Genomic DNA, 25,598 nt, shown 5'->3' with positions numbered 1-25,598 from the left:
TGTGTAAATACATCACTATTGGTTGCACAAACCCAGGTAGCAACGGTGGTTGGTAACAAATAGGGAGAAATTGTCATGTTTTGGTGAACTTCCCCATAACATTCACAGTGAAGTTCTCATGACCAGAGCTGCCTCAAAGCTATTAGTTTAGCAGTTTCCAGGAAGGATCCTTTTTGTACAAGGATGTTTGCGCAGTTCAGTTTGTTTCTACACATATGGGTTAGCACAATTGCACAGGAAGTCTTTGGTCACAGTTGCAGAAATCGGAAACGGTTTCAACAGAATAATTAAACCTGGCATGCAATACTAGCCAGCACTTGACATTATACAGTGTATTCGGAGGCGTTAAAGGATTTCCTGAACATTTCATCAAGGTAAAAGTCACAAGTGGACTCTGGAGGTGAGTACATAAAGTATTATGGTTGTTGGAGGAAGGCATATGTCATGTCAAGGGTTTATTTGCATTGGAACTTTTCAAAAGATTAGATATGACATTACAATTCTTTAAACACATTTTGTAATGACATGGTTTCAGCTATGAAAACACCAGTATCTACATTTACTGTTGACGGCAAAACTCCTCACCTTTTAAAAAAGGACATTAGAATTTTGAGAATTGGGAGTAGTCAGTTTGATCTGTGTTTTCAAAATGTTTTCTGATTAGTGTAATGTGTAGCCTCAAACCAGACCCTAAGCAATAAGCCGGAGCATTTGAAAGTTGTGGGAGGCAATACGGATGTCTAGAGAGAAACAGGAAATTATTAATCATACATTGTTTAAAATGAGGTGTAGTTGCAAACCTATTTTTTGCATCACATGTAATTGGTAACCCCTATGTGATTATTAGTTGGTGCATTTAATGTGTATTCACCATAGCTTTTGTGAATATCGTGCCTAATCTTGGCTTTGAGTTTAAATGATTTTCAGCAAATATTTGTGCGTTAGTTATGCATTAGTTACATAACTGGGAGTGTGTTGGCTTAAACATCTTAGTGGTGCCTAAAATTTTTTTGTGGTGCCTTCACAATAAGTAATTGTATTGTGTAAAAGATGCAAAGAGCAGGAAGCCTTTTAATTCCAGCAGGGTTTAAGGATTAACAACCTACCGTCTGTGTGGTGATATAGGAGTGACTTTGAAGAACCATGTCTGAAAAGAAAACAAGAAAAGTGAAAATGGGGTCATCACGAAGACGCCCTCGGAATCAAGATGAAAATGAGACTAAGAAAGAAGATGATGGGTCCGAAATGTTGTCAGAGCAAAGGAAAGGAGTTGGGGCTGATTCAGTTTCATTAACCATACAAACAGACCTTTTCTCATCGGATTACTTCTCTTCAATAACACCACAATTCATGGAAGATGTTAATCCATCACTAAATAACCTCACAGAGTCACAGCTGTCTCAACCTGGAAACCCATATCTGCTAGAATCACCTGACACCGCAGGAAAGAGAAAGAAAATGGGGTCTACTCGTAGGAATAAAGGTAAACAAGAAGAGACAGACTTTGGGGAGAAACAACATGCTGAAACTGGAGACACACAAACCTCCCTAGAACTTCAGGCATCCATTGCAGTTGTGGAATTTGAGTCCCACAACAACACAGAAGAGCTCCTGGGACCAAAAGAAATTGAAATGGACACTAAGAGCAGAAGTCAAAGTGAGTTTATTTTGATTGCTTCTAACACACTCGACCAATCAGATGACAGATGTAAAGCGGAAGTTGGTGAGGATACTGAACCAAGTAGTGAAGCTGTGGCTAGTTATAGCAGTGAATTGCTTCAAGATACTGCTGGAACCGAATCACACTCCCATCTGTCTCTTCAAATTGCATTGCAAGCTGTTCAAGGATTCACTACTGAACCCATAGCAGAGGAGTGGAAGAAACCGGAAGAGAGGAGGCAGAAAAGTGAGCATGCTGAGGCGGAGTCCTCAACATTTCACAGCTCTAGGCATTCATCAGATCAATTCCTTGAGTCAGATGCTTCAACCATCACAGAAGAGTTTGAGTCATTCAATAACACAATAATCCTCCAAAGTGGAGAAGGTGAAGAGAAACCTGCTCTAAATGAGTCCGAAGTCCAAGATGATATTAACTTTATTAGACCAACATTGGAAAAGTCTCTGTTATTGGAACCGGAGCATAGAGCTGATGAGAAGAAAGGAGAGGATGATGTTCTGATTGAACCCACCCCTTTTGACCATGTCATCTATTCATTTGGTATTGAAGATCAATTGTATAACAAAGAGAAAGGCAACAGAGCCTCTGTATTTATAGAAACTGGCAATATAGAAACTGAGAGCAACAGTGAAGGGAGCATGGCCCACATAGTTGACCCATTGGAGGTCTTCATTGTTGGACTGGAACAATCAGGAGACACTTTACTAGGCGAGGAGGAAGTTAGTGATTATACGTTGCTTGTGAATGATTCTGAAGTGAGTGACCGCAGCCAAATAATATATGATCGTGCTCTTACAATAGAGTCAGATGACACTTTGAGCACTGATTCCAATATCTCTCCTAGTCAACTCATCCATACTCCATGTGCGGAAATCACTAACCCCTTTCTCAACCCAATATTACTGCAGCGTATTCAAGGGAATGCAAACACTGACTCCAATACCACAGGTGGACTGGACACATCAGTCATTTTACTCAGCGAGGAGGAAGTTAGTGATCACGTGCTGCTTGTAAATCAAGTAAGTGTTAGTAGCCAAATGACATATGATGACGGAACTCTCACAACAGAGCCCTGCCAAACAGATGAGGCTTTGCACACTGATCACAATATCTCTGCTAGTCAACTCAACCAAACTTCATACTTGGATGAAAGCACTAACTCCTTTCTCAAACCACCCTTACTGCAGAGTGTTCAGGACCAAGGTGATAATGCAGCAAACACAGACTCCAATCAGAGTCCTTTTCCAGGCAGGAGGAGAAAGATGGGGTCGACTCGTAGGCATCCTGTTCAAAGAGAAGAGGGCACGAAGGAGAAACCAGAAGAAGAAATAAAAAAGACAGAGGCGATAGAAGGCAAGGGGGAGGAGTTTGAAATGTTGATGGAATCAAAGGATAGAGCTGGTAAAGATGAGAATGTCCTGACTGACCTCAGCTGTTCATCCAGTACTTTAAATCAAGAAGGAAGAATAGATGGTGACGAAATAGAAAGTAAGAGCCAATCAATTATAAATTATGAATCCATGGCAACTAAACTCATTCTTCTAAGTGAATCAGAGTTGGCTAATATTAGCCAGACTCTTCACAACCCTTACCCTGATTTTCCTACTATAGAGTCCTACCTGACCGATGACACACTGAACTCAAATCCTGCCATCTCTGGTTTGCAACACGAAGAAACGTCATTGGCGGTAACACTCTGTGAATCAAGAGAAAACACTGACTCCCCTCCAGATCCCTCCTCACTGCAGAGTTCTCTTGGTCTGAAAGAAACGGCAGACGTAGAACCTATCACCCCACGGAGGAAAAGGAAGATGGGATCCACTCGCAGGACTCCTCGAGGTAGTCAAGGAGTGGAGAGAACAGAGGAGAGACAGGAGGAGGAGAAAGAAAAATACACAGAGGTTATAGGAGATGTGGGAGCGGTCATGAGAGCAGTAGAAATGGAGTCTAGCATAGAAAAGACTGAGCTTGAGGAACCTATAGAAACTGTGACAGTGGAGCAGGCAACAGGAGACCCAGAGACCATAGTAGTAGAAGAAGAATCTGCCTTGGAAAAGTCTGAGCTTGTAGAACCTAACAACGTTAGAGATGCAGAGGAGGTAGTAGTGAAAATAGTCGCTGAGAGCGAAAGCAGCCAAACTCCCTATGGCACAGCAGCCCAAGAGTCAGGTGATATGGTTTGTATAGATCCTCATAGACTCACCAAAACAGCACACATGGAACAACGTCTGTCAACACCAAGCCCCAGTCTTCCTTCGAAATCATCTCTGTCTCTGAGTTCCCAATCTCACAAGGATGTTGGTCAATCCAAAGCTACAGGGAAGAGAAGAAAGATGGGCTCTACCCGTCGGACACGAGGAGGACTCCACTCAGAGGAAGAAAAGCAGGGGACAGGGGAAGAGGTAAGAGGGGAAGCCATTGGAGATCTGGAAGTCAGTGCTATTTCGGAAAGATTTCAAGAGGAGCGCATGGCTGAAGCAGTCAGTCTGGAGGACCAACAGGAGAGGCAGAGCACAGAGAAGGAGACAATATTCATAGAGGTACTGTGGCATTCCTTACAAATTGCATCACTTATAAATTATTCTCATAGCATTCTTGACGTACAGTACCAGTCAAAAGTTTGTACACACCTACTCATTCCAGGGTTTTTGTTTTTACTATTTTCTACATTGTAGAATAATAGTGAAGACATCAAAACTATGAAATAACACATATGGAATCATATGTTTTGATGTCTTCACAGTTTTGATGTCTTCGCTATTATTCTACAATGTAGAAAATAGTAAAAAATAAAAAGTCCCTTGAATGAGTAGGTGTGTCCAAACCTTTGACTGGTACTATATGTAAAAATGTTATAACAAAGAGCTGCAGTGATGAAATACTTCAGAAAAGAGAACATGTTGTCACAAATAGGAATTTGGTGTGTTTATGGGTAGGCCCATTAGTCTTTGGAAAGAGGAACTTGTTTGACCTACTTCCTCTTGTCTAAGACAGTATACACTACCGGTCAAAAGTTTTAGAACACCTACTCATTCAAGGGTTTTTCTTTATTTTTACTATTTTTTACATTGTAGAATAACTATGAAATAACACATATGGAATCATGTAGTAACCAATTATCAGGTGTGCCTTAAAAGTTAATTTGTGGAATTTATTTCCTCCTTAATGCGTTTGAGCCAATCAGTGGTGTTGTGACAAGGTAGGAGGGGTATACAGAAGATAGCCCTATTTGGTAAAAGACCAAGTCCATATTATGGCAAGAACAGCTCAAATAAGCAAAGAGAAACGACAGTCCAATATGGCAAGAACAGCTCAAATAAGCAAAGAGAAACGACAGTCCATCATTACTTTAAGACACGAATGTCAGTCAGTACGGAACATTTCAAGAACTTTGCAAGTTTCTTCAAGTGCAGTCGCAAAAACCATCAAGCGCTATGATGAAACTGTCTCTAATGAGGACCGCCACAGGAATGGAAGACCCAGAGTTACCTCTGCTGCAGAGGATGAGTTCATTAGAGTTACCAGCCTCAGAAATTGCAGCCCAAATAAATGCTTCACAGAGTTCAAGTGACAGACACATCTCAACATCAACTGTTCAGAGGAGACTGTGTGAATCAGGCCTTCATGGTCAAATTGCTGCAAAGAAACCACTACTAAAGGACACCAATAAGAAGAGACTTGCTTGTGCCAAGAAACACGAACAATGGATATTAGACCGGTGGAAATTTGTCCTTTGGTCTGGAGTCCAAATTGGAGATTTTTGGTTTTCAACAGGACAATGACCAAAACACACCTCCAGACTGTGTAAGGGCTATTTTACCAAGAAGGAGAGTGATTGAGTGATGCATCAGATGACCTGGCCTCCACAATCCCCCGACCTCAACCAAATTGAGATGGTTTGGGATGAGTCGGACCGCAGAGTGAAGGAAAAGCAGCCAACAAGTGTTCAGCATATGTTGGAACTCCTTCAAGACTGTTGGAAAATCCTTCCAGGTGAAGCTGGTTGAGAGAATGCCAAGAGTGTGCAAAGCTGTCATCAAGGCAAAGGGTGGCTATTTGAAGAATCTCAAATATAAAATATATTTTGATTTGTTTATCACTATTTTGGTTACTACATGATTCCATATGTGTTATTTCATAGTTTTGATGTCTTCACTATTATCCTACAATGTAGAAAATAGTAAAAATAAAGAAAAACCCTTGAATAAGTAGGTGTTCTAAAACTTTTGACCGGTAGTGTGTTTTTTTTTCATATACTAGGAAATTGTACACATGCTGTAAGTCTGACCTCGGCCCTAACCTTTCAATGCCTTCAGAAAGCATTCATACCCCTTGACTTATTCCACATTTACAGTGGGGAAAAAAATTATTTAGTCAGCCACCAATTGTGCAAGTTCTCCCACTTAAAAAGATGAGAGAGGCCTGTAATTTTCATCATAGGTACACGTCAACTATGACAGACAAATTGAAAAAAAAAATCTCCAGAAAATCACATTGTAGGATTTTTAATGAATTTATTTGCAAATTAAGGTGGAAAATAAGTATTTGGTCACCTACAAACAAGCAAGATTTCTGGCTCTCACAGACCTGTAACTTCTTCTTTAAGAGGCTCCTCTGTCCTCCACTCGTTACCTGTATTAATGGCACCTGTTTGAACTTGTTGTCAGTATAAAAGACACCTGTCCACAACCTCAGTCACACTCCAAACTCCACCTTGGCCAAGACCAAAGAGCTGTCAAAGGACACCATAAACAAAATTGTAGACCTGCACCAGGCTGGGAAGACTGAATCTGCAATAGGTAAGCAGCTTGGTTTGAAGAAATCAACTGTGGGAGCAATTATTAGGAAATGGAAGACATACAAGACCACTGATAATCTCCCTCGATCTGGGGCTCCACGCAAGATCTCACCCTGTGGGGTCAAAATGATCACAAGAACGGTGAGCAAAAATCCCAGAACCACACGGGGGGACCTAGTGAATGACCTGCAGAGAGCTGGGACCAAAGTAACAAAGCCTACCATCAGTAACACACTACGCCGCCAGGGACTCAAATCCTGCAGTGCCAGACGTGTCCCCCTGCTTAAGCCAGTACATGTCCAGGCCCGTCTGAAGTTTGCTAGAGTGCATTTGGATGATCCAGAAGAGGATTGGGAGAATGTCATATGGTCAGATGAAACCAAAATAGAACTTTTTGGTAAAAACTCAACTCGTCGTGTTTGGAGGACAAAGAATGCTGAGTTGCATCCAAAGAACACCATACCTACTGTGAAGCATGGGGGTGGAAACATCATGCTTTGGGGCTGTTTTTCTGCAAAGGGACCAGGACGACTGATCCGTGTAAAGGAAAGAATGAATGGGGCCATGTATCGTGAGATTTTGAGTGAAAACCTCCTTCCATCAGCAAGGGCATTGAAGATGAAACGTGGCTGGGTCTTTCAGCATGACAATGATCCCAAACACACCGCCCGGGCAACGAAGGAGTGGCTTCGTAAGAAGCATTTCAAGGTCCTGGAGTGGCCTAGCCAGTCTCCAGATCTCAACCCCATAGAAAATCTTTGGAGGGAGTTGAAAGTCCGTGTTGCCCAGCGACAGCCCCAAAACATCACTGCTCTAGAGGAGATCTGCATGGAGGAATGGGCCAAAATACCAGCAACAGTGTGTGAAAACCTTGTGAAGACTTACAGAAAACGTTTGACCTGTGTCATTGCCAACAAAGGGTATATAACAAAGTATTGAGAAACTTTGACCAAATACTTATTTTCCATCATAATTTGCAAATAAATTCATTAAAAATCCTACAATGTGATTTTCTGGAAAAAAAAATCTCAATTTGTCTGTCATAGATGACGTGTACCTATGATGAAAATTACAGGCCTCATCTTTTTAAGTGGGAGAACTTGCACAATTGGTGGCTGACTAAATACTTTTTTCCCCCACTGTAGTTGTGTTACAGCCTGAATTCAAAATTGATTAAATAGGTATTTGTTTCTCACCCATATGCACAATATCCCATAATGACAAAATGAAAACATGTTTTTAGAAATGTTGGCAAATGTATTGAAAATGAAATACCTAATTTATCTAATTTAGTTAAGTATTTACACCCCTGAGTCAATACAAAAAAATGTATGCACTCACTAACTGTAAGTCGCTCTGGATAAGAGCATCTGCTAAATGATTAATGTAAAAAATGTAGTCTTGCCATAGATTTTCAAGCCAATGTAAGTCAATATTTTAACTAGGATACTCAGGAACATCCAGTGTATATTTGGCATTGTGTTTTAGGTTATTGTCCAGCTGAAATGTTAATTTGTCTCCCAGTGTCTGTTGGAAAGCAGACTGAACCAGGTTTTCCTCTAGGATTTTGCTTGTGCTTAGCCCAATTCCATTTATTTTTATCAACAAAGAAATACTCCCTAGTCGTTGCCAATGACAAGCATACTCATAACATGATGCAGCCACCAGCATGCTTGAAAATATGAAGAGTGGTAGTCAGTGATGTGTTGTGTTGGATTTGTCCCAAACATAACGCTATATATTCAGGACATAAAGTTAATTTCTTTGCCACGTTGTTTGCAGTTTTACTTTAGTGCCTTATTGCAAACAGGATGTATGTTTTGGAGTATTTGTAATCTGTACAGGCTTCCTTCTTTTCACTCTGTCATTTAGGTTAGTATTGTGGAGTAACTACAATGTTGTTGATCCATCCTCAGTTTTCACCTATCACATCCATTAAACTCTGTAACTGTTTTAAAGTCACCATTGGCCTCCTGGCTAAATCCCTGAGTGGTTTCCTTCGTCTCCTGCAATTGATTTAGGAAGGACACCTGTATTGTTGTAGTGACTGTGTGTATTCATGCACCATTCAAAGTGTAATTAATAACTTCACCATGCTCAAAGGGATATTCAATGTCTGCTTTTTATTTTATTTTTACCCATCTACCAATAGGTGCCCTTCTTTGGAGCCATTGAAAAACCTCCCTGGTCTTTGTGGTTGAATCTGTGTTTTAAATTCACTGCTCGACTGAGGGACCTTACAGATAATTGTATGTGTGGGGTACAGATATTATGTAGTCATTCAAAAATCATGTTAAACACTGCTATTGCACAGAGTCCATGTGACTTATTATGTGACTTGTTAAGCAAATGTTTACTCCTGAACATACACTGCTCAAAAAAATAAAGGGAACACTAAAATAACACATCCTAGATCTGAATGAATGAAATAATCTTATTAAAAACTTTTTTCTTTACATAGTTGAATGTGCTGACAACAATCACACACAAATTATCAATGGAAATCAAATTTATCAACCCATGGAGGTCTGGATTTGGAGTCACCCTCAAAATTAAAGTGGAAAACCACACTACAGGCTGATCCAACTTTGATGTAATGTCCTTAAAACAAGTCAAAATGAGGCTCAGTAGTGTGTGTAGCCTCCACGTGCCTGTATGACCTCCCTACAACGCCTGGGCATGCTCCTGATGAGGTGGCGGATGGTCTCCTGAGGGATCTCCTCCCAGACCTGGACTAAAGCATCCGCCAACTCCTGGACAGTCTGTTGGTGGATGGAGCGAGACATGATGTCCCAGATGTGCTCAATTGGATTCAGGTCTGGGGAACGGGCGGGCAAGTCCATAGCATCAATGCCTTCCTCTTGCAGGAACTGCTGACACACTCCAGCCACATGAGGTCTAGCGTTGTCTTGCATTAGGAGGAACCCAGGGCCAACCGCACCAGCATATGGTCTCACAAGGGGTCTGAGGATCTCATCTCGGTACCTAATGGCAGTCAGGCTACCTCTGGCGAGCACATGGAGGGCTGTGCGGCCCCCCAAAGAAATGCCACCCCACACCATGACTGACCCACCGCCAAACCGGTCATGCTGGAGGATGTTGCAGGCAGCAGAACGTTCTCCACGGCGTCTCCAGACTCTCACGTCTGTCACGTGCTCAGTGTGAACCTGCTTTCATCTGTGAAGAGCACAGGGCGCCAGTGGCAAATTTGCCAATGTTGGTGTTCTCTGGCAAATGCCAAACGTCCTGCATGGTGTTGGGCTGTAAGCACAACCCCCACCTGTGGACGTCGGGCCCTCATACCACCCTCATGGAGTCTGTTTCTGACCGTTTGAGCAGACACATGCACATTTGTGGCCTGCTGGAGGTCATTTTGCAGGGCTCTGGCAGTGCTCCTCCTGCTCCTCCTTGCACAAAGGCGGAGGTAGCAGTCCTGCTGCTGGGTTGTTGCCCTCCTACGGCCTCCTCCACGTCTCCTGATGTACTGGCCTGTCTCCTGGTAGCGCCTCCATGCTCTGGACACTACGCTGACAGACACAGTAAACCTTCTTGCCACAGCTCGCATTGATGTGCCATCCTGGATGAGCTGCACTACCTGAGCCACTTGTGTGGGTTGTAGACTCCGTCTCATGCTACCACTAGAGTGAAAGCACCGCCAGCATTCAAAAGTGACCAAAACATCAGCCAGGAAGCATAGGAACTGAGAAGTGGTCTGTGGTCACCACCTGCAAAACCAGTCCTTTATTGGGGGTGTTTTGCTAATTTCCTATAATTTCCACCTGTTGTCTATTCCATTTGTACAACATCATGTGAAATGTATTGTCAATCAGTGTTGCTTCCTAAGTGGACAGTTTGATTTCACAGAAGTGTGATTGACTTGGAGTTACATTGTGTTGTTTAAGTGTTCCCTTTATTTTTTTGAGCAGTGTATTTAGGCTTGCCATAACAAAGTGGTTGAATACTTATTGACTGAAGACATTTCAGATTTTGAATTTATTTGTAGACATTTCTAAAAACATAATTCCACTTTGACATTATGGGGTATTGTGTGAAGGCCAGTGATACAAAATCTAAATTTTTAATCAATTTTAAATTCAGGCTGTAACACAACAAAATGTGGAAAAAGTAAAGGGGTGTGATGAATACTTTCTGAAGGCACTGTGTGTGTGTGTGTGTGTGTGTGTGTGTGTGTGTGTATATATATATATATATATATATATATATATATATAACAATACTTAGATTAAACATCTAAATTAAATCCATTTTAAATTCAGGCTGTAACACAACAAAATGTGGAAAAAGTCAAGGGGTGTGAATACTTTCTGAAGGCACTGTATGATAAACATCTGATTTGTTACGTTTAAAAGTTTTTTTTACAAACAGTATGTAGGATATTGAACATACAACAGTATTACACTTTTCAGGTTGAAGAGATGATCATATCCTTTTCTTTGTAAGAGATAATGTTTTCTATTTGTCAAAGGTTGTTCCCTCAAGCACTGCTTTGAGGGGAGGAGGGTCTGAACAAGTGGCTCCAGCTCCACAGCCAGGCCCTGGGAATAAAAGAGGTCAAGAAAAGGCAGAGCGTGTGGAGAAGAGCCCGTTCACCAGAGAGAAGGAACCGCCATCTGGTAAGAATTTAATGACAGTAGTGAGGGGGTACACAGGGTATAAGGTTGGTCTTGAGTAAGTAAGTCAACTTGGAATTCATTTGCTGGAAATGCACTATTGAGGCCCTTTGCTCCACTTGACTTTGAGTGAGAGAAATGACAGTGACTGTAATAGACCGCTCTCTCTGATCCTCCTCCAGGTACCTTAGGAAGCAGTGGCTCTAGATCAAACCCCTACAATGTGGTGATGGTTGGAAACAGCAGTGTGGGCAAAACCTCCTTCATGAAGCGCTTCCAAAGTGGCGAGTTCTGTAACGACCACTATGCTACCATTGGTGAGTATCATTATCCTATTTGTATGTTTGGCACCATGCCCTTTCATGTCGTGTGAAGAAACAAACACCATGGTACAGTTTTACTGTACATTACTGTGCTGCTCATTCATGTTTTTTTGTTTATGTTCTGAGCAGGTATTGATACCTGTATACAGCCTGTGACAGTGGATGGCAGCCCAGTGACTTTACAGTTATGGGATACTGCAGGTCAAGAAAGGTGCGTCTCTAGCCCTAAATTCATCACAGTTGGTCATTGTACATCATGCATCGATACAGAATCTGTTCCTCTGTCCTTATTTGAACCCATCATGTGTGTTTTATTTGTCAGTATATAATTACATTCATGTTAGACTATTGTAACATTATTCTTTACTGTCTTCCCCAGGTATCACAGTATCACCAGGCAGGTGTTCCACAGAGCCCAGGGTCTAGTGCTGATGTATGACATCACTTCCTCTCAGAGCTTCTGTGACGTCCGCTACTGGGTCAACTGCATTCAGGTAGGGGGCATTTAAATCATGCCTTTCATTTTATAACCAAAGAACTATGTAACAACACAAACAATTGTTTGCAGGATTCACAGTTTTTCCATTGCTATCTATTGTACAGTCAGAAACTTTGTATTTTGTAGGAGGGGGCCCCAGATGATGTCATCATTATACTCCTTGGGAACAAGGCTGATTGTGCTAATCTAGAACGAGAGGTTCAGACTCATGAAGGGGAAAACCTGGCAAAGGTATGTTGACGTTACTGTAACTTTAACAGCCTGAATGTGGGTAACTGGGCTGTAGGATTAACTTGTGGTAAGGGTTGTGTTCAAAATGAGGGTTTTACAGTTTTATAGCTGGTTCTGAAATGGAGGTGTGTACCAAAGCAGGATTCAAATAATTCATTATAAATACAATGCTATTATTGATGACATTCTTACAGGGGTATGGCATGCTCTTTATGGAGTGTAGTGCTGCAACAGGTGACAATGTGACTCTGTCTATGGAAACGCTGGCAAGGTAAGACATGCAGGCACGTCTTTAATGTACAAGCTGTTGTTAGTGTTATGTGTAGTGTGGATTTGTCTGTTGTCATCTTCTGCATGTGGAAAATGACTGTCTGTGAATAGTCAAACATTGAGTTGGTGTGTTGTTGCTTCAAGGATGCTAAAGCAGTTGGGAGAGGAGACGCGACAAGAAGAGGGAAGCTTGGTGTTGCAGAAAGAACCCCCAAAGAAGAAATTGGGCTGCTGCTGATCAAGGTGGAGAAGATTGGTACATCTCACAATCTGCAGCACACACGTATGCACATGCACACACACACACATTTGTGCCTCATACTCCCTTATGATTGTATTTTATTTCTAAATGTTTTATGTCATATCAGATTAATTAAAGAAAATGTTTTGTTAATGCATGCCAAATCATGTAGTAATAGTAATGTGACACTTGAAATGATCCTCCCTTTGGTACTTCCTTTAATTACTGTTTATGGGGGGGGGATATAAAATCATTGAGGTATATGTTCATACAAACACAATTCATTTATAGTAGATAGTTTAATATTATAATTGTAGGGTTTCTATTTGCATAAAAAATATCCAGCTATGCAGCTTATAAATGCCTAATAAATTCATAATACAATCAACTGCCTCCATAATTAGTCATATTGACAGAAAATATTACTAAGTATTTCTTTAACTATCACTGAGTTCCAGGAGCTGCCACACTCTTCCAATCCATTGATCTTATTGACACAGTGCTTGATAGCTGCTGTTACATCACATTATGACATTGTATCTCATCACTATATAGACTAGAAGACCGAGACGTTCAGAGTGTGATTGCATCGATTGTCATTTGTTGCCTCGTCCGTCCTGTGGGTTCCAGAGCCACAGTAGAACCAGTACCATCAGGCTGAGGAACACAGCAAACACAATGAAGAAGACCTCTGCTGCCCACTGGCCGCGCTGCACACCTGTCACCACCAGGGGGAGCTCTGAGGGGATCAGGTTGGTCAGGTTCAACATGTAGCCCAGCGTCCAGCCAATGTCTGTGTCTGCCACCTGATAGACACCGATGATGTGTATATATGAACATATACTATATCACAGGAGGTTGGTTGCACCTTCATTGGGGAGGACGGGCTTCGTGGTAATGGCTGGACTGGAATGGTATTGATGCCATTCCATTTACTCCATTCCAGCCATTATTATGAGCCGTCCTCCCCTCAGCAGCCACCACTGTACTGTATGTATGTATATGATAGACACACAGCTTCATTAGGGCAGCACATCTATTAATATTGACTGCCACACAATAATATTTAGTTCATTCTGTGGTATCATTTCATACATTTTGTGTCCTGAAGTTAAATCTTTGAATAGGATGTTGACATTTTTACGTCATATGTATAGTTAAACACACACCTGTCTCTGGAAGTATATGTTTCCCCAGGTCTGGTTGAACTTGTAGCCGTCTAGTAGTACTGTCATTATGTAGTTGGCTGAGGCACAGTAATCACGAAGGTACTTGTCTTTTACGCTATACTGTTTCTTGAGCTGCCAAAAGAGTTAAGAACATTGTTGTAACATTGGGAATTAGGTCATTACAAGGTATAGTTTGTAGGCTACTGTGGATTGATGTCTGTGTTATAAAGAATTACATTTTATGGATGTTCAGTCTGTGTTTAGCATGTGATTGAGTATGAATTGATGAATCTGTGTACCGGTTTACAGTTTTGAGGAAGTGTACTGTCAATGTGAAAGGTCAGCAGAGGTCTCTATATCTCACCGAGTCCCAGGTCCTTTTACAGAAAGTGTCTATAGTGGTGGTAGCCTGAGACAGAGTGGGCTGAGGAGCCAGACCAAGGAAGTCAAAGGTGTAAAAGTATGCGGAGAAAGCCTGGGGAAAGGAAACAGAATGATGGTGACAATATACACTGAGTGTACAGAACATTAGGAACACCTTCCTAATATTGCGTTTCACCCCTTTTTGCCCTCAGAACAGCCTCAATTTGTCAGGGCAAGGACTCTACAAGGTATCGAAAGCATTCCACAGCGCTCCAATGCTTCCCACAGTTGTGTCAAGTTGGCTGGATGTCCTTTGGGTGGTGGACTATTCTTGACACACACGGGAAACTGTTGAACTTGAAAAAACCAGCAGCGTTGCAGTTCTTGAGCCACTCAAACCAGTGCGCCTGGCACCTACCCCGTTTAAAGGCACTTAAATCTTTTGTCTTGCCCATTCACCCTCTGAATAGCGCACATACACAATCCATGTCTCAAGTCTTAGAAATCCTTCTTTAACCCGTCTCCTCCACTTAATCGTTTTAAGATAAAGCAAAGCAGTGCGATTAAAAACAACACAGAGTAATTACAAATAATGACAATTTAGTATTAACACTGGAGTGATAGATGTGCAGAAGAGGATGTGCAAATAGAGATACTGGGATGAAAATGAGCAAAATAAATAACAATGTAAATAACAATATGGGGATGAGGTAGTTGGGTGGGCTAATTACAGATGTGCTGTGTACAGGTGTAGTGATCGGTAAGCTGCTCTGACAACTGATGCTTAAAGTTAGTGAGGGAGATAAGATTTTTGCAGTTCGTTCCAGTCATTTGCAGCAGAGAACTGGAAGGAGTGGCGGCCAAAGGAGGTGTTGGCTTTGGGGATGACCAGTGAGATATACCTGCTGGAACGCATACTACGGGTGGGTGTTGCTATGGTGACCAATGATCTAGGCAAATCCCGCCTTATCTTAGAAATGATTTATAGATGACCTGGAGCCAGTGGGTTTGGCAACAAATATGTAGTGAGGGCCAGCCAACGAGAGCGTACAGGTCACAATGGTGGGTAGCATATGGGGCTTTGGTGACAAAACGGATGGCACTGTGATAGACTACATCCAATTTGCTGAGTAGAGTGTTGGGAGCTATTTTGTAAATGACATCACCGAAGTCAAGGAACGGTAGGATAGTCAGTTTTACGAGGGCATGTTTAGCAGCATGAGTGAAGGAGGCTTTGTTGCGAAATAGGAAGCCGATTCTAGATTTAACTTTGGATTGGAGATGCTTAATGTGAGTCTGGAAGGAGAATATACACTGAAGTGGACGTAATAAGTGACATCAATAAGGGATCATAGCTTTCACCTGGATTTACCTAGTCAGTCTGTCATGGAAAGTGCAGGCATTCTTAATGGTTTGTACACTGTATACTGTTAGACATCTTTCAAATACTTGGAATGTTTGATTGAGGCTGCATGGAGTGCCAGTTGAGTGGGGTTTGCATAGATATGGGTTGAATACTCACAAAGAAGTTTCCACTGACAGGGGGCTGGTAGACCCCGTTGAAGCCACAGTCAGGGGCCAGGGAGCAGGCAGACAGGTTCATGATGTTCTTAATCTGGTTGAGACACTGAAGCGGCTCACTGGTCCCTGTGAAGGTGACCACTGAGGCTGGGTTAAAGGTCACAGATTTGGCCACGCAGGGGGAGTCATAGAGGTCACCCAGAGTCAGGGTTAGGTTGTCACCCAGGTGGTAGCAGGGGTGGTTGACTGGGCGGGTAGACCCACTCATCTGGTAGAGGAGGAAGTTTGCTTGAATCATACAAGAAAACTCAGCTAAGGCAGCCATGAAATGCTTCTGACTCAACTGAGACACATTCAGTCAAACTGCTTTAGGGCAAATCTACACTGAATTGGCCCAAATATATTTATGATGTGTCTTAAAGAAGGCTAAGGCTGAAATGTCACATACTGTATATCCCAACTTTATTATTATTATTGAATTATGTTGGATAAAGATTGCAAAGGTATGCCAAAAATCATTTTCTCAAATGACCTTTCTTTGGATTTCATTTCAGGAAGTTCCAAAACAACACATATTTGGGCCAATCTCGTATAGAATCTGTCAGGTTTTGGCCATGACTGTTCGGGTTTTGGTCACTAGATGTCCCCATTGCACCTTTTTGTACCTTTTGTTTTTCTTGCTCTAATTATTGTTTGCACCTGTAGGTCATTCCCTTGTTAGTATTTAAACCCTGTGTGTTCCTCAGTTCCTTGCTCAGTGTTTGTAAGTTAGCACCCAGCCCCAGCCCAAGCCTTGTTTTATATAGATATTTCTCTGGTGGGATTTTCCAGAGGTTCTCTGGTTTAGTTCTTGTGTTTTGTTTGAGTAGTCTTTTGAGGTTTGTTTTTTCCCTGCTGTTTTTTACCACTTTGTGGAGTTTCTTTTGTTTTTGGAGGTTTTCCTCTTTGTGCCTCTTGGCTTTATTTTTGGACATTGTGGATTTAGCTTCTTTGCCTGAAGATTTTGTTCTTTAATAAACCACCATCTCTAGTACAGCTGTGTCTGCCTCATCTTCTGGGTTCTGACAATTATTAGTGACTGTTTCTCGCACCGGGTCGTGACAGAATCGCCCTTTAGCAATGTTTGTTCAGTATCTTTATTTAGAACACTACTGCCTGTTTGCACATTTTTCTTCCTGAAAACTGGTTTTATACAATATCTACATGTAGGGGAAGTTTTATATAGTATTATTACAATACCTGAAACCATTCTGCAATTTCTCAGAGTTTCATCAAACTGGTGACCAGACAGCTACTTACCTTGAGTAGATGAACCTGTAGCTGCCTCATGGTCTGCTCCTTGCCATAGCACAGGTAGCTGTGTGTGTACACCTCATATTGGTAACCATAGAGCTTGGATCCCAGGGTGGAGGCAGGGTCCCGTACGGGCTGGCTGGGGGTAAAGGCTATCTGGGTGGAAGAGCCTCCCATATCCAAGGCACCCCAGGTCTTCCTTCCGTTAGGACGCACCCATCCTCCCTCAAAGCCGTGCTGCTTAGAAGTACAAATACTGTATGTTAGCTATAGTTTTAAACTGCAGACCTGCAATTGACCAATATAACAGGTTATTACAGTGGTAACAAGTAGTATTCCTACTTGTAGTACTCCTACTGTTAATTATGCCTAAACAAGCTTGATACCATTGTCTGAGGAGAGCAAGCCTCTGTAGTTCGGACACTTCAGTCAAGGTTAACACTTTGACTCAACCTCATAGATGGAGAAGCCGCTGCACACGGAATGGGTTTGGGGTCGGCTATGGGCGGGGTCGTCCCGGGCCGCCCCTGCCCACCACACGTTTTCATTTGCGGAGGCTTTCCAGACAGACAAGTGATGGGCAGAGCGGGATTCGTAAATAGCTCAGTTGGTTTGCCTGGGCAAGTTCAGTACAAAAACGTTTTGGAACGTTTCAGATAGAAATGCCATGAATAGAAATGACATGATTCCTTAGAATCAGAGGCATGTGTTCTTCTACATAATACATTTCTATCTGTATGTTGGCCAATGTTGTCTGTTCTTCTGCTGAACGCTAGCCACAATAATGAAATTTGCGGTTCACTTTTAAAATAAAAGTCCCTCATTGAAAGTGATGCAAACAGATTCAAATAGTGGAATCATGCCATATTTGGACTAGATAATGCTAAACAAAGTTGGAATGTTGTTACATAATTTAAAATGAAATACATTTAGTTAATTAGTTTGACAATTAACAGAAAAAACTGTCAAAACCGCACTGTGAATGTACAGTTGATGTCGGAAGTTTACATACACCTTAGCCAAATACCTTTAAACTCAGTTTTTCACAATTCCTGACATTAAATCCTAGTAAAAATTCCCTGTCTTAGGTCAGTTAGGATCACCACTTTTATTTTAAGAATGTAAAATGTCAGAATAATAGTAGAGAGAATGATTTATTTTAGCTTTTATTCCTTTCATCACATTCCCAGTGGGTCAGAAGTTTACATACACTCAATTAGTATTTCGTAGCATTGCATTTAAATTGTTTAACTTGGGTCAAACGTTTCGGGTAGCCTTCCACAAGCTTCCCACAATAAGTTGGGTGAATTTTGGCCCATTCCTCCTGACCGAGCTGGTGTAACAGAGTCAGGTTTATAGGCCTCCTTGCTCGCACACGCTTTTTCAGTTCTGCCCACATTTTCTATAGGATTGAGGTCCGGGCTTTGTGATGGCCACTCCAATACCTTGACTTTGTTGTCCTTAAGCCATTTTGCCACTACTTTCGAAATATGCTTGGGGTCATTGTCCATTTGGAAGACCCATTTGCGACCAAGCTTTAACTTCCTGACTGTCTTGAGATGTTGCTTCAATATATCCACATAATTTTCCGTCCTCATGATGACATCTATTTTGTGAAGTGCACCAGTCCCTCCTGCAGCAAAGCACCCCCACAGCATGATGCTGCCACCCCCGTGCTTCACGTTTGGGATGGTGTTCATCGGCTTGCAAGCAACCCCCTTTTTCCTCCAAACATAACGATGGTCATTATGGCCAAACAGTTCTATTTTTGTTTCATCAGACCAGAGGACATTTTTCCAAAAAGTACGATCTTTGTCCCCATGTGCAGTTGCAAACCGTAGTCTGGCTTTTTTATGGCGGTTTTGGAGCAGTGGCTTCTTCCTTGCTGAGCAGCCTTTCAGGTTATGTCGATATAGGACTTGTTTTACTGTGGATATAGATACTTTTGTACCTGTTTCCTCCAGCATCTTCACAAGGTCCTTTGCTGTTGTTCTGGGATTGATTTGCACTTTTCGCACCAAACTACGTTAATCTCTAGGAGACAGAATGCGTCTCCTTCCTGAGTGGTATGACGGCTGCGTGGAATATGAAATAACACAAGGAATCATGTAGGAACCAAAAAAGTGTTAACAAATCAAAATATATTTTATATTCAAGATTCTTCAAAGTAGCCACCCTTTGCCTTGATGACAGCTTTGCACACTCTTGGCATTCTCTGAACCAGCTTCATGAGGTAGTCACCTGGAATGCATGTCAATTAACAGGTGTACCTTCTTAAAAGTTAATTTGTGGAATTTCTTTCCTCCTTAATGCGTTTGAGCCTATCAGTTGTGTTGTGACAAGGTAGGGGTTGTATACAGAAGATAGCCCTATTTGGTAAAAGACCAAGTCCATATTATGGCAAGAACAGCTCAAATAAGCAAAGAGAAACTACAGTCCATCATTACATTAAGACATGAAGGTCAGTCAATCCGGAAAATGTCAAGTACTTTGAAAGTTTCTTCAAGTGCAGTCGCAAAAAAACCATCAAGCACCATGATGAAACTGGCTCTGTTCATTAGAGTTAACGGCACCTCAGAAATTGCAGCCAAATAAATGCTTCAAGTAACAGACACATCTCAACATCAACTGTTTAGAGGAGACTGCGTGAAACAGGCCTTCATGGTCGAAGTGCTGCAAAGAGACCTCTACTAAAGGACACCAATAAGAAGAAGAGACTTGCTTGGGCCAAGAAACACGAGCAATGGACATTAGACCGGTGGAAATCTGTCCTTTGGTCTGATGAGTTCAAATTTGAGATTTTTGGTTCCAACCGCCGTGTCTTTGTGAGACGCAGAGTAGGTGAACGGATGATCTCCGCATGTGTGGTTCCCACCATGAAGCATGGAGGTGTGATGGTGTGGGGGTGCTTTGCTGGTGACACTGTCAGTGATTTTATTTAGAATTCAAGGCACACTTAACCAGCATGGCTACTACAGCTGCGATACGCCATCCCATCTGGTTTGCGCTTAGTGGGACTATAATTTTTTTTCCAACAGGACACACCTCCAGGTGTGTAAGGGCTATTTGACCAAGAAGGAGAGTCATGGAGTGCTGCATCAGATGACCTGGCCTCCACAATCACCCGACCTCAGCCTAATTGAGGTGGTTTGGGATGATTCGGACCGCAGAGTAAAGGAAAAGCAGCCAACAAGTGCTCAGCATATGTGGGAACTCCTTCAAGACTGTTGGAAAAGCATTCCTCAAGAAGCTGGTTGAGAGAATGCCAAGAGTGTGCAAAGCTGTCATCAAGGCAAAGAGTGGCTACTTTTGAAGAATCTCAAATAAAATATATTTTGATTTGTTTAACCCTTTTTTTGGTTACTACATGATTCCATATGTGTTATTTCATAGTTTTGATGTCTTCACTATTATTCTACAACGTACAAAAGAGTAAAAATAAAGAAAAACCCTTGAATGAGTAGGTGTGTCCAAACTTGACTGGTACTGTATCTCATTCTAATATTTCTACTACTATTGCATTTTAGTTACACTGTTTATTTATTTATATACTGAATTCTTGACATAGCTCACTCTAACATATCTACTGCTGTGCATATCATTCCTATAGAAGTATACAGTATCTTGTTTAAATTCATCGGGGGTAGATACTTACAGATTGCATTTGGATTACTGTTAGTGCTATTTGGGTTCATTCCACCATTTCTTAATTCCAAAAGTAAAAAGAAAGAAATTATCTGTGTACTTTTTTGTATAGCTAGGTATTACTGCACTGTTGGAGCTAGAAGCACAAGCATTTCGCTGCACCTGCGACAACATCTACAAATCTGTGTATGCGATCAATAAACTTTGATTTGATTTAGACTGCATAATTGCATTGGGGGCATACTTATATGCACTGTACAGCCTTACCTATAGATTGTGCACCCATGAAACAGGGTATCAGGGTTCTCAGTGAAACCCACAGAACATAACTATGTAGAGTTTACATAAATATTAGCGTCTTAGCTCTTATTGCCCACAGCCGACCCCGCCCCGTTCTGTGTGCCGTTGTGTGTGTAGCCTATTCTCAGTGGTGGAAAAAGTACCCAATTGTCATACTTGAGTTAAAGTAAAGATACCTTAATAGAAAATGACTCAAGTGAAAGTCGCCCAGTAAAATACTAGAGTAAAAGTCTAAAAGTATTTGGTTTTAAATATACTTAAGTATCAAAGTAAATTTAATTTCAAAAATATACTTATGTATCAAAAGCACAAGTATAAATCATTTCAAATTGCTTATATTAAGCAAACCAGACGGCACAATTGTTTTTTAAAATGTATTTACGGATAGCCAGGGGCACACTACAACATCATTTACGAACGAATCATTCGTGTTTAGTGAGTCCTCCAGGTCAGAGGCAGTAGGGATGACCAGGGATGTTTTCTTGATAAGTGCGTGAATTGGACCATTTTCCTGTCCTGCTAAGCATTCAAAATGTAACGAGTACTTTTGGGTGTCAGGGAAAAAGTATGGAGTAAAAAGTACATTATTTTCTTTAGGAATGTAGTGAAGTAAAAGTAAAAGTACAGATACCCCAAAAAACTATTTAAGTAGTACTTTAAAGTATTTTTACTTTACACCACTGCCTATTCTATAGGCCCTATACACACCTTGATGAAGCCCTCTTGTAGATAGTTGGTGGTGATCCATCCGTAAGCACCTTCCTCCATCCCAGAGAGAATCCGTGCCCCCCGAAAGTCAAAGGGATACCCCTGGATCACCTTGGTTACCTGCTCCAAAACCTGATCAGACTGGGTCTGATTCTGTAGCCTGAGGAGAGGACAATATTCAGTCACTCTTGCAGGATAATGGAAGTCGATTTCAGAAATGCTTCTTTATTATTAAAACCAGGTTTTGCAGCCTGAAAAAGCACACAGTACCCAGTCATACTGTACAGGAGGTTAAATAGTCACCACATAGATCAGTGGGATGTTTTCCTCAACCTGGTCTCAGAGCATTTTATATTATTCTGTATGTAAATCCAAGACACTCCATTTAGTATGATATGTTACGTTTGGGGGTTGTTGGTCGGCGTGGTGGATGGGTGGGTGTGTAACTTGAACATCTAGCAACCCTGGATGGGTGGGCTTATAACACAAACATCTAGCAAACCAAAGGTTGCGAGTTCGAATCTCATCACGGACAACTTTAGCATTTTAGCAACTTTTCAACTACTTACTACTTTTTAGCTACTTTGCGACTACTTAGCATTTTAGCTAAACCTTCCCCTAACCTTAACCTTTTTAGCTAACCCTTCCCCTAACTCTAACCTTAACCCTTCAACCTAAATCCTAAACGTAACCCTAACCTTAACCCTAAACCCTAGCCTAGCTAACGTTAGCCACCTAGCCACCTAGCTAGAATTCATAACATATTGTACGTTTGGCAAATTCATAACATATTGTAGGTTCTGCAAATTCGTAACATATAATACAAATTGTAATTTCATACGAAATGGGTGATGGACATCCACAAATGAATACATACCATACGAAACGTAACATATCATACTAAATAGTGTCCCGGATTTACGTACAGAATAATATGAAATTCTCAGAGACCAGGTTGTTTTCCTAGCACATTCATTCATAAAGTCAGATTGTTGGGATGTGGTAAATGCAAATGATTACACCTATCAAGATAAAACAGCGCAGTCTTGACTTACTGCAAGAGTCGCATGCCAGCGGTAGCACCAAGGTACACAGGAGTTGCCCTGTGCTGGTTGGCAGGGACGAATGCCAGTGCACTGTCCAGGCACTTCCTCAGACTGAGCCCTGCAGCAGGGGGGTCCTGGGCATAGCTAGAGATGCCATTTCCTATGGAAGAGCAGGGGACAGGGGTGTGAGACAAAGGCATATACTGTATGTTTTGATATGACAACCATTACTGAGTGATAAATTATGATTTGTCTTACGATCAAGCTGCCATCAAAATAGGTATGATGGCTGAGGGGCGTATTCTAACTTCTAATGTACCTTCTAGGGACGAATCCTAACTTCTCCCATTGACGTCAACTATTTCCAGATATACCCCCCCCCCCCCCCCCCCCCCAACTTATGTGGAAGTTAGGATTTACCCCTAAGAATGAGTTAAATAATAGAGTAGTAATACTGGTTCACAGACAGCACTTGGCACTGACCGTCAACATCACAGACCAGCATCTGTGACACCACCCCAGTGTTGTTTTCTTTGTTGCCAGGCCAACGGTACATGTAGAGAGACGTGTGTGTGGATCCTGCATCAAACACCATCCCATACTGAAGGACACAGACAGAGAAGTCAAATACCATTCCATATTGGGCAATCCTGTGTGTTTGGGAAAGCCTGTGTGTTTGATACAGAGAGGGAGAGGGAGAGCGGTAAACTAAGATTAATGTTGTCCTTACTGGGAGAATAAAATAAATAAATAAAATAAGTTCAGTCCCATATTCATCCCCTTTTCATGTTGAATACCGTCCCATATTGGAAGCTTGACAGGGGCCCTGTCGTATCCTGTCAGGTATGTGCTTTATGAAATAACGAAGTCTGAGACATGACAAAAACAATGTGATATCCAATAGGGTCAAGGGTGGAATTGGGAAGGAACACGTTGGAACTGAGTTACCAAAGTTAAACGATTTGGACATGTACATTTAGGTGAATTCTAGGATTTTACATGGGTGAGTTCCCAGAGTGAATTTTCCCCAATTCTGCCCCTGATAAGGGTTGTCAAGTGAAGTAAATTACAGTAGTCACATCACAGATAACAGTTGTAATTTCTCATCACCTGCATGCGATGGGGGAGATCCACCGAGTGGTGGTGAACTAATGTGAGGATTAGAGCGATGACGCCCATGCATCCCATCGCTACCACCACTACAGCCACTGCTGCCTGTTTCACCATTGACATCTTCATTCCAAATACACCTGTAAACCAACTCTTCCTGACACACATACACACAGGCACAACAAAGCAAATTACACGTTGGTTTCCTTTTTATTGCCACCAATGCAGAAGATAACATCCATTTCACCATTGACATCTTCAAACACACCTGTTAGCCCACTCTCCCTTAAACACATACACACAGAGAGAGCCAATGTCACCCTAATAGACAATTTGTTGAGAACCAATCAACCATCTCTGTAAAATCAATCCTTTGATTATCAAAAACAAATGACACCGGAGTTTTTTCATGCCGTCAATGTTCATGTATTGCTTCATAAATAGACACAATGGACACATGGTGAATCCTAAAAGCATTCCTATCTAATCTGATGTATCTGCTTTGTCTTATGATTCTCATCAGAGGGCACGGAAATATATTTTCATAAAATGTTTATATTCTAATTAACATTTTACCACAGGAATTGTGAGTTTAATTTCTTTATGCTACTTGTCTCCTCTGCCACTGTTTCCTCTTCTTCAAGGGGTAAAGAAATGAGAGCGTACCGCACAATATCTCATCTTAAAATGCACATGCAAAACTCATATCACATAACAGTACAGTATATTTGTCTTGGTTTACTGCATATTGCTTTTATAGAGAGAGATGTTAAAATGATGCTTTACATATTGAACAGATAATGCTGCCTTTGAAATAACCATGAAAGACGAATAGGAGCAGTGACTGACCTAGTAGTCAACCATTAACAGAGAAGGTACTTGAACTGTTCTATTAAAACGTGAGATACACGACCAGTGTTTTCCACTTAATCCTCCACGGTTCAACATGGTCAAAACAACTGGACTTACTGACAAGGAGGTTTCTTCTCTGTGATCTCTTCTCCCTGACCCCAAGGTCAAACTAGAACCATACGCGTTATCTTAGAAATTTTCTGAATTTACTAAATGTACAGTCTCGTAAGATCTTACACTGACCAGAGCATAGGCGTTCTGCCTTTCTCTTGTGCTCTCACTCACTCTCACTCACACACTCTCTCCCATTCACTTGCTCAATCTCGCTCTCGCTCTCTGTTTCCGTCTCTCTCACCTCTCTCTAATAAACTCACATTCTCTCTCCTCCTCCCAAGCTCTGATGCAAAGTACAATTTGTCATCTTTATTCCTCACGTGGTAGGCTGAACTGTAATGCCCTCACAACTATTCACAAATGTTATTACATTGATCATGTGGACATTTGAAGTGTGTGATGTCTGATGTTTGGCCATTCAACACATTGACCACGCATTTGTAGACAAAATTCCAAAGTTGGTTGGCCCTCTTTGATGTCGCATAAGTTTATACATTGCTATGTTTTCATTTATAAAGCCCTTTTACAAAAGTCCCACTGTACCTAACATCTTTACTAAACTTTAGACATACTGTATGAGATACCACAACCGTTCTCAGGGATGGCTAACTCTGGAAATTCCTTTGGTCTCTACTGAGTTAGGTACAGTAAATCAGCTAAAATAAATACAGGGAAGGGCAGTGGTTCCAAAAAACGGTGTCTTATAGGGGTCAATACATTCCTAAATAACTCTGTGACTAAATTCTATTTGTACACACAAACAATATTTTTATGCAACTTTTTAAATAGACAATTCATTTACCATA

The 25,598-nt window shown here is 41.5% G+C and overlaps 2 protein-coding genes across 5 annotated transcripts; one reads left to right on the top strand and one right to left on the bottom strand.

The window, feature by feature from the left end:
* Positions 1–312: 312 nt before the first annotated feature.
* Positions 313–13,313, top strand: LOC311138630 (uncharacterized protein). Of its 2 annotated transcripts, none has more exons than XM_084173395.1 (10): positions 313–400; positions 1,126–4,218; positions 10,963–11,110; positions 11,290–11,424; positions 11,560–11,641; positions 11,810–11,924; positions 12,056–12,160; positions 12,355–12,431; positions 12,575–12,673; positions 13,227–13,313. In XM_084173395.1, the coding sequence occupies exons 2-9, from the start codon at positions 1,144–1,146 to the stop codon at positions 12,666–12,668; spliced, it is 3,831 nt and encodes a 1,276-aa protein (XP_084029521.1). In that variant the 5' UTR covers positions 313–400; positions 1,126–1,143; the 3' UTR covers positions 12,669–12,673; positions 13,227–13,313. The 2 variants fall into 2 exon arrangements, with proteins under 2 accessions (XP_084029521.1, XP_084029520.1); XM_084173394.1 differs by having other exon boundaries at positions 12,575–12,713; positions 13,227–13,298.
* Positions 13,262–25,016, bottom strand: LOC311138645 (ectonucleoside triphosphate diphosphohydrolase 8-like). 3 transcript variants are annotated; one of them, XM_084173423.1, is made up of 10 exons: positions 24,796–25,016; positions 23,827–23,983; positions 23,200–23,317; positions 22,726–22,876; positions 21,671–21,830; positions 17,024–17,254; positions 15,726–15,992; positions 14,205–14,315; positions 13,841–13,972; positions 13,262–13,477 (listed from the first exon to the last, which is right to left on the bottom strand). In XM_084173423.1, the coding sequence occupies exons 2-10, from the start codon at positions 23,953–23,955 to the stop codon at positions 13,268–13,270; spliced, it is 1,509 nt and encodes a 502-aa protein (XP_084029549.1). In that variant the 5' UTR covers positions 23,956–23,983; positions 24,796–25,016; the 3' UTR covers positions 13,262–13,267. The 3 variants fall into 3 exon arrangements, with proteins under 3 accessions (XP_084029549.1, XP_084029548.1, XP_084029550.1); XM_084173422.1 differs by having other exon boundaries at positions 17,024–17,257; positions 24,796–24,969; XM_084173424.1 differs by lacking the exon at positions 23,827–23,983 and having other exon boundaries at positions 17,024–17,257; positions 24,796–24,969.
* Positions 25,017–25,598: the final 582 nt, after the last annotated feature.

This window comes from Coregonus lavaretus (assembly GCF_964263955.1).
Source record: "Coregonus lavaretus genome assembly, chromosome: 12".
NCBI lineage: Eukaryota > Metazoa > Chordata > Actinopteri > Salmoniformes > Salmonidae > Coregonus > Coregonus lavaretus.
The sequence above is the reverse complement of the archived record's forward strand: the minus strand, read 5'-3'. Positions and strand labels throughout refer to the sequence as shown.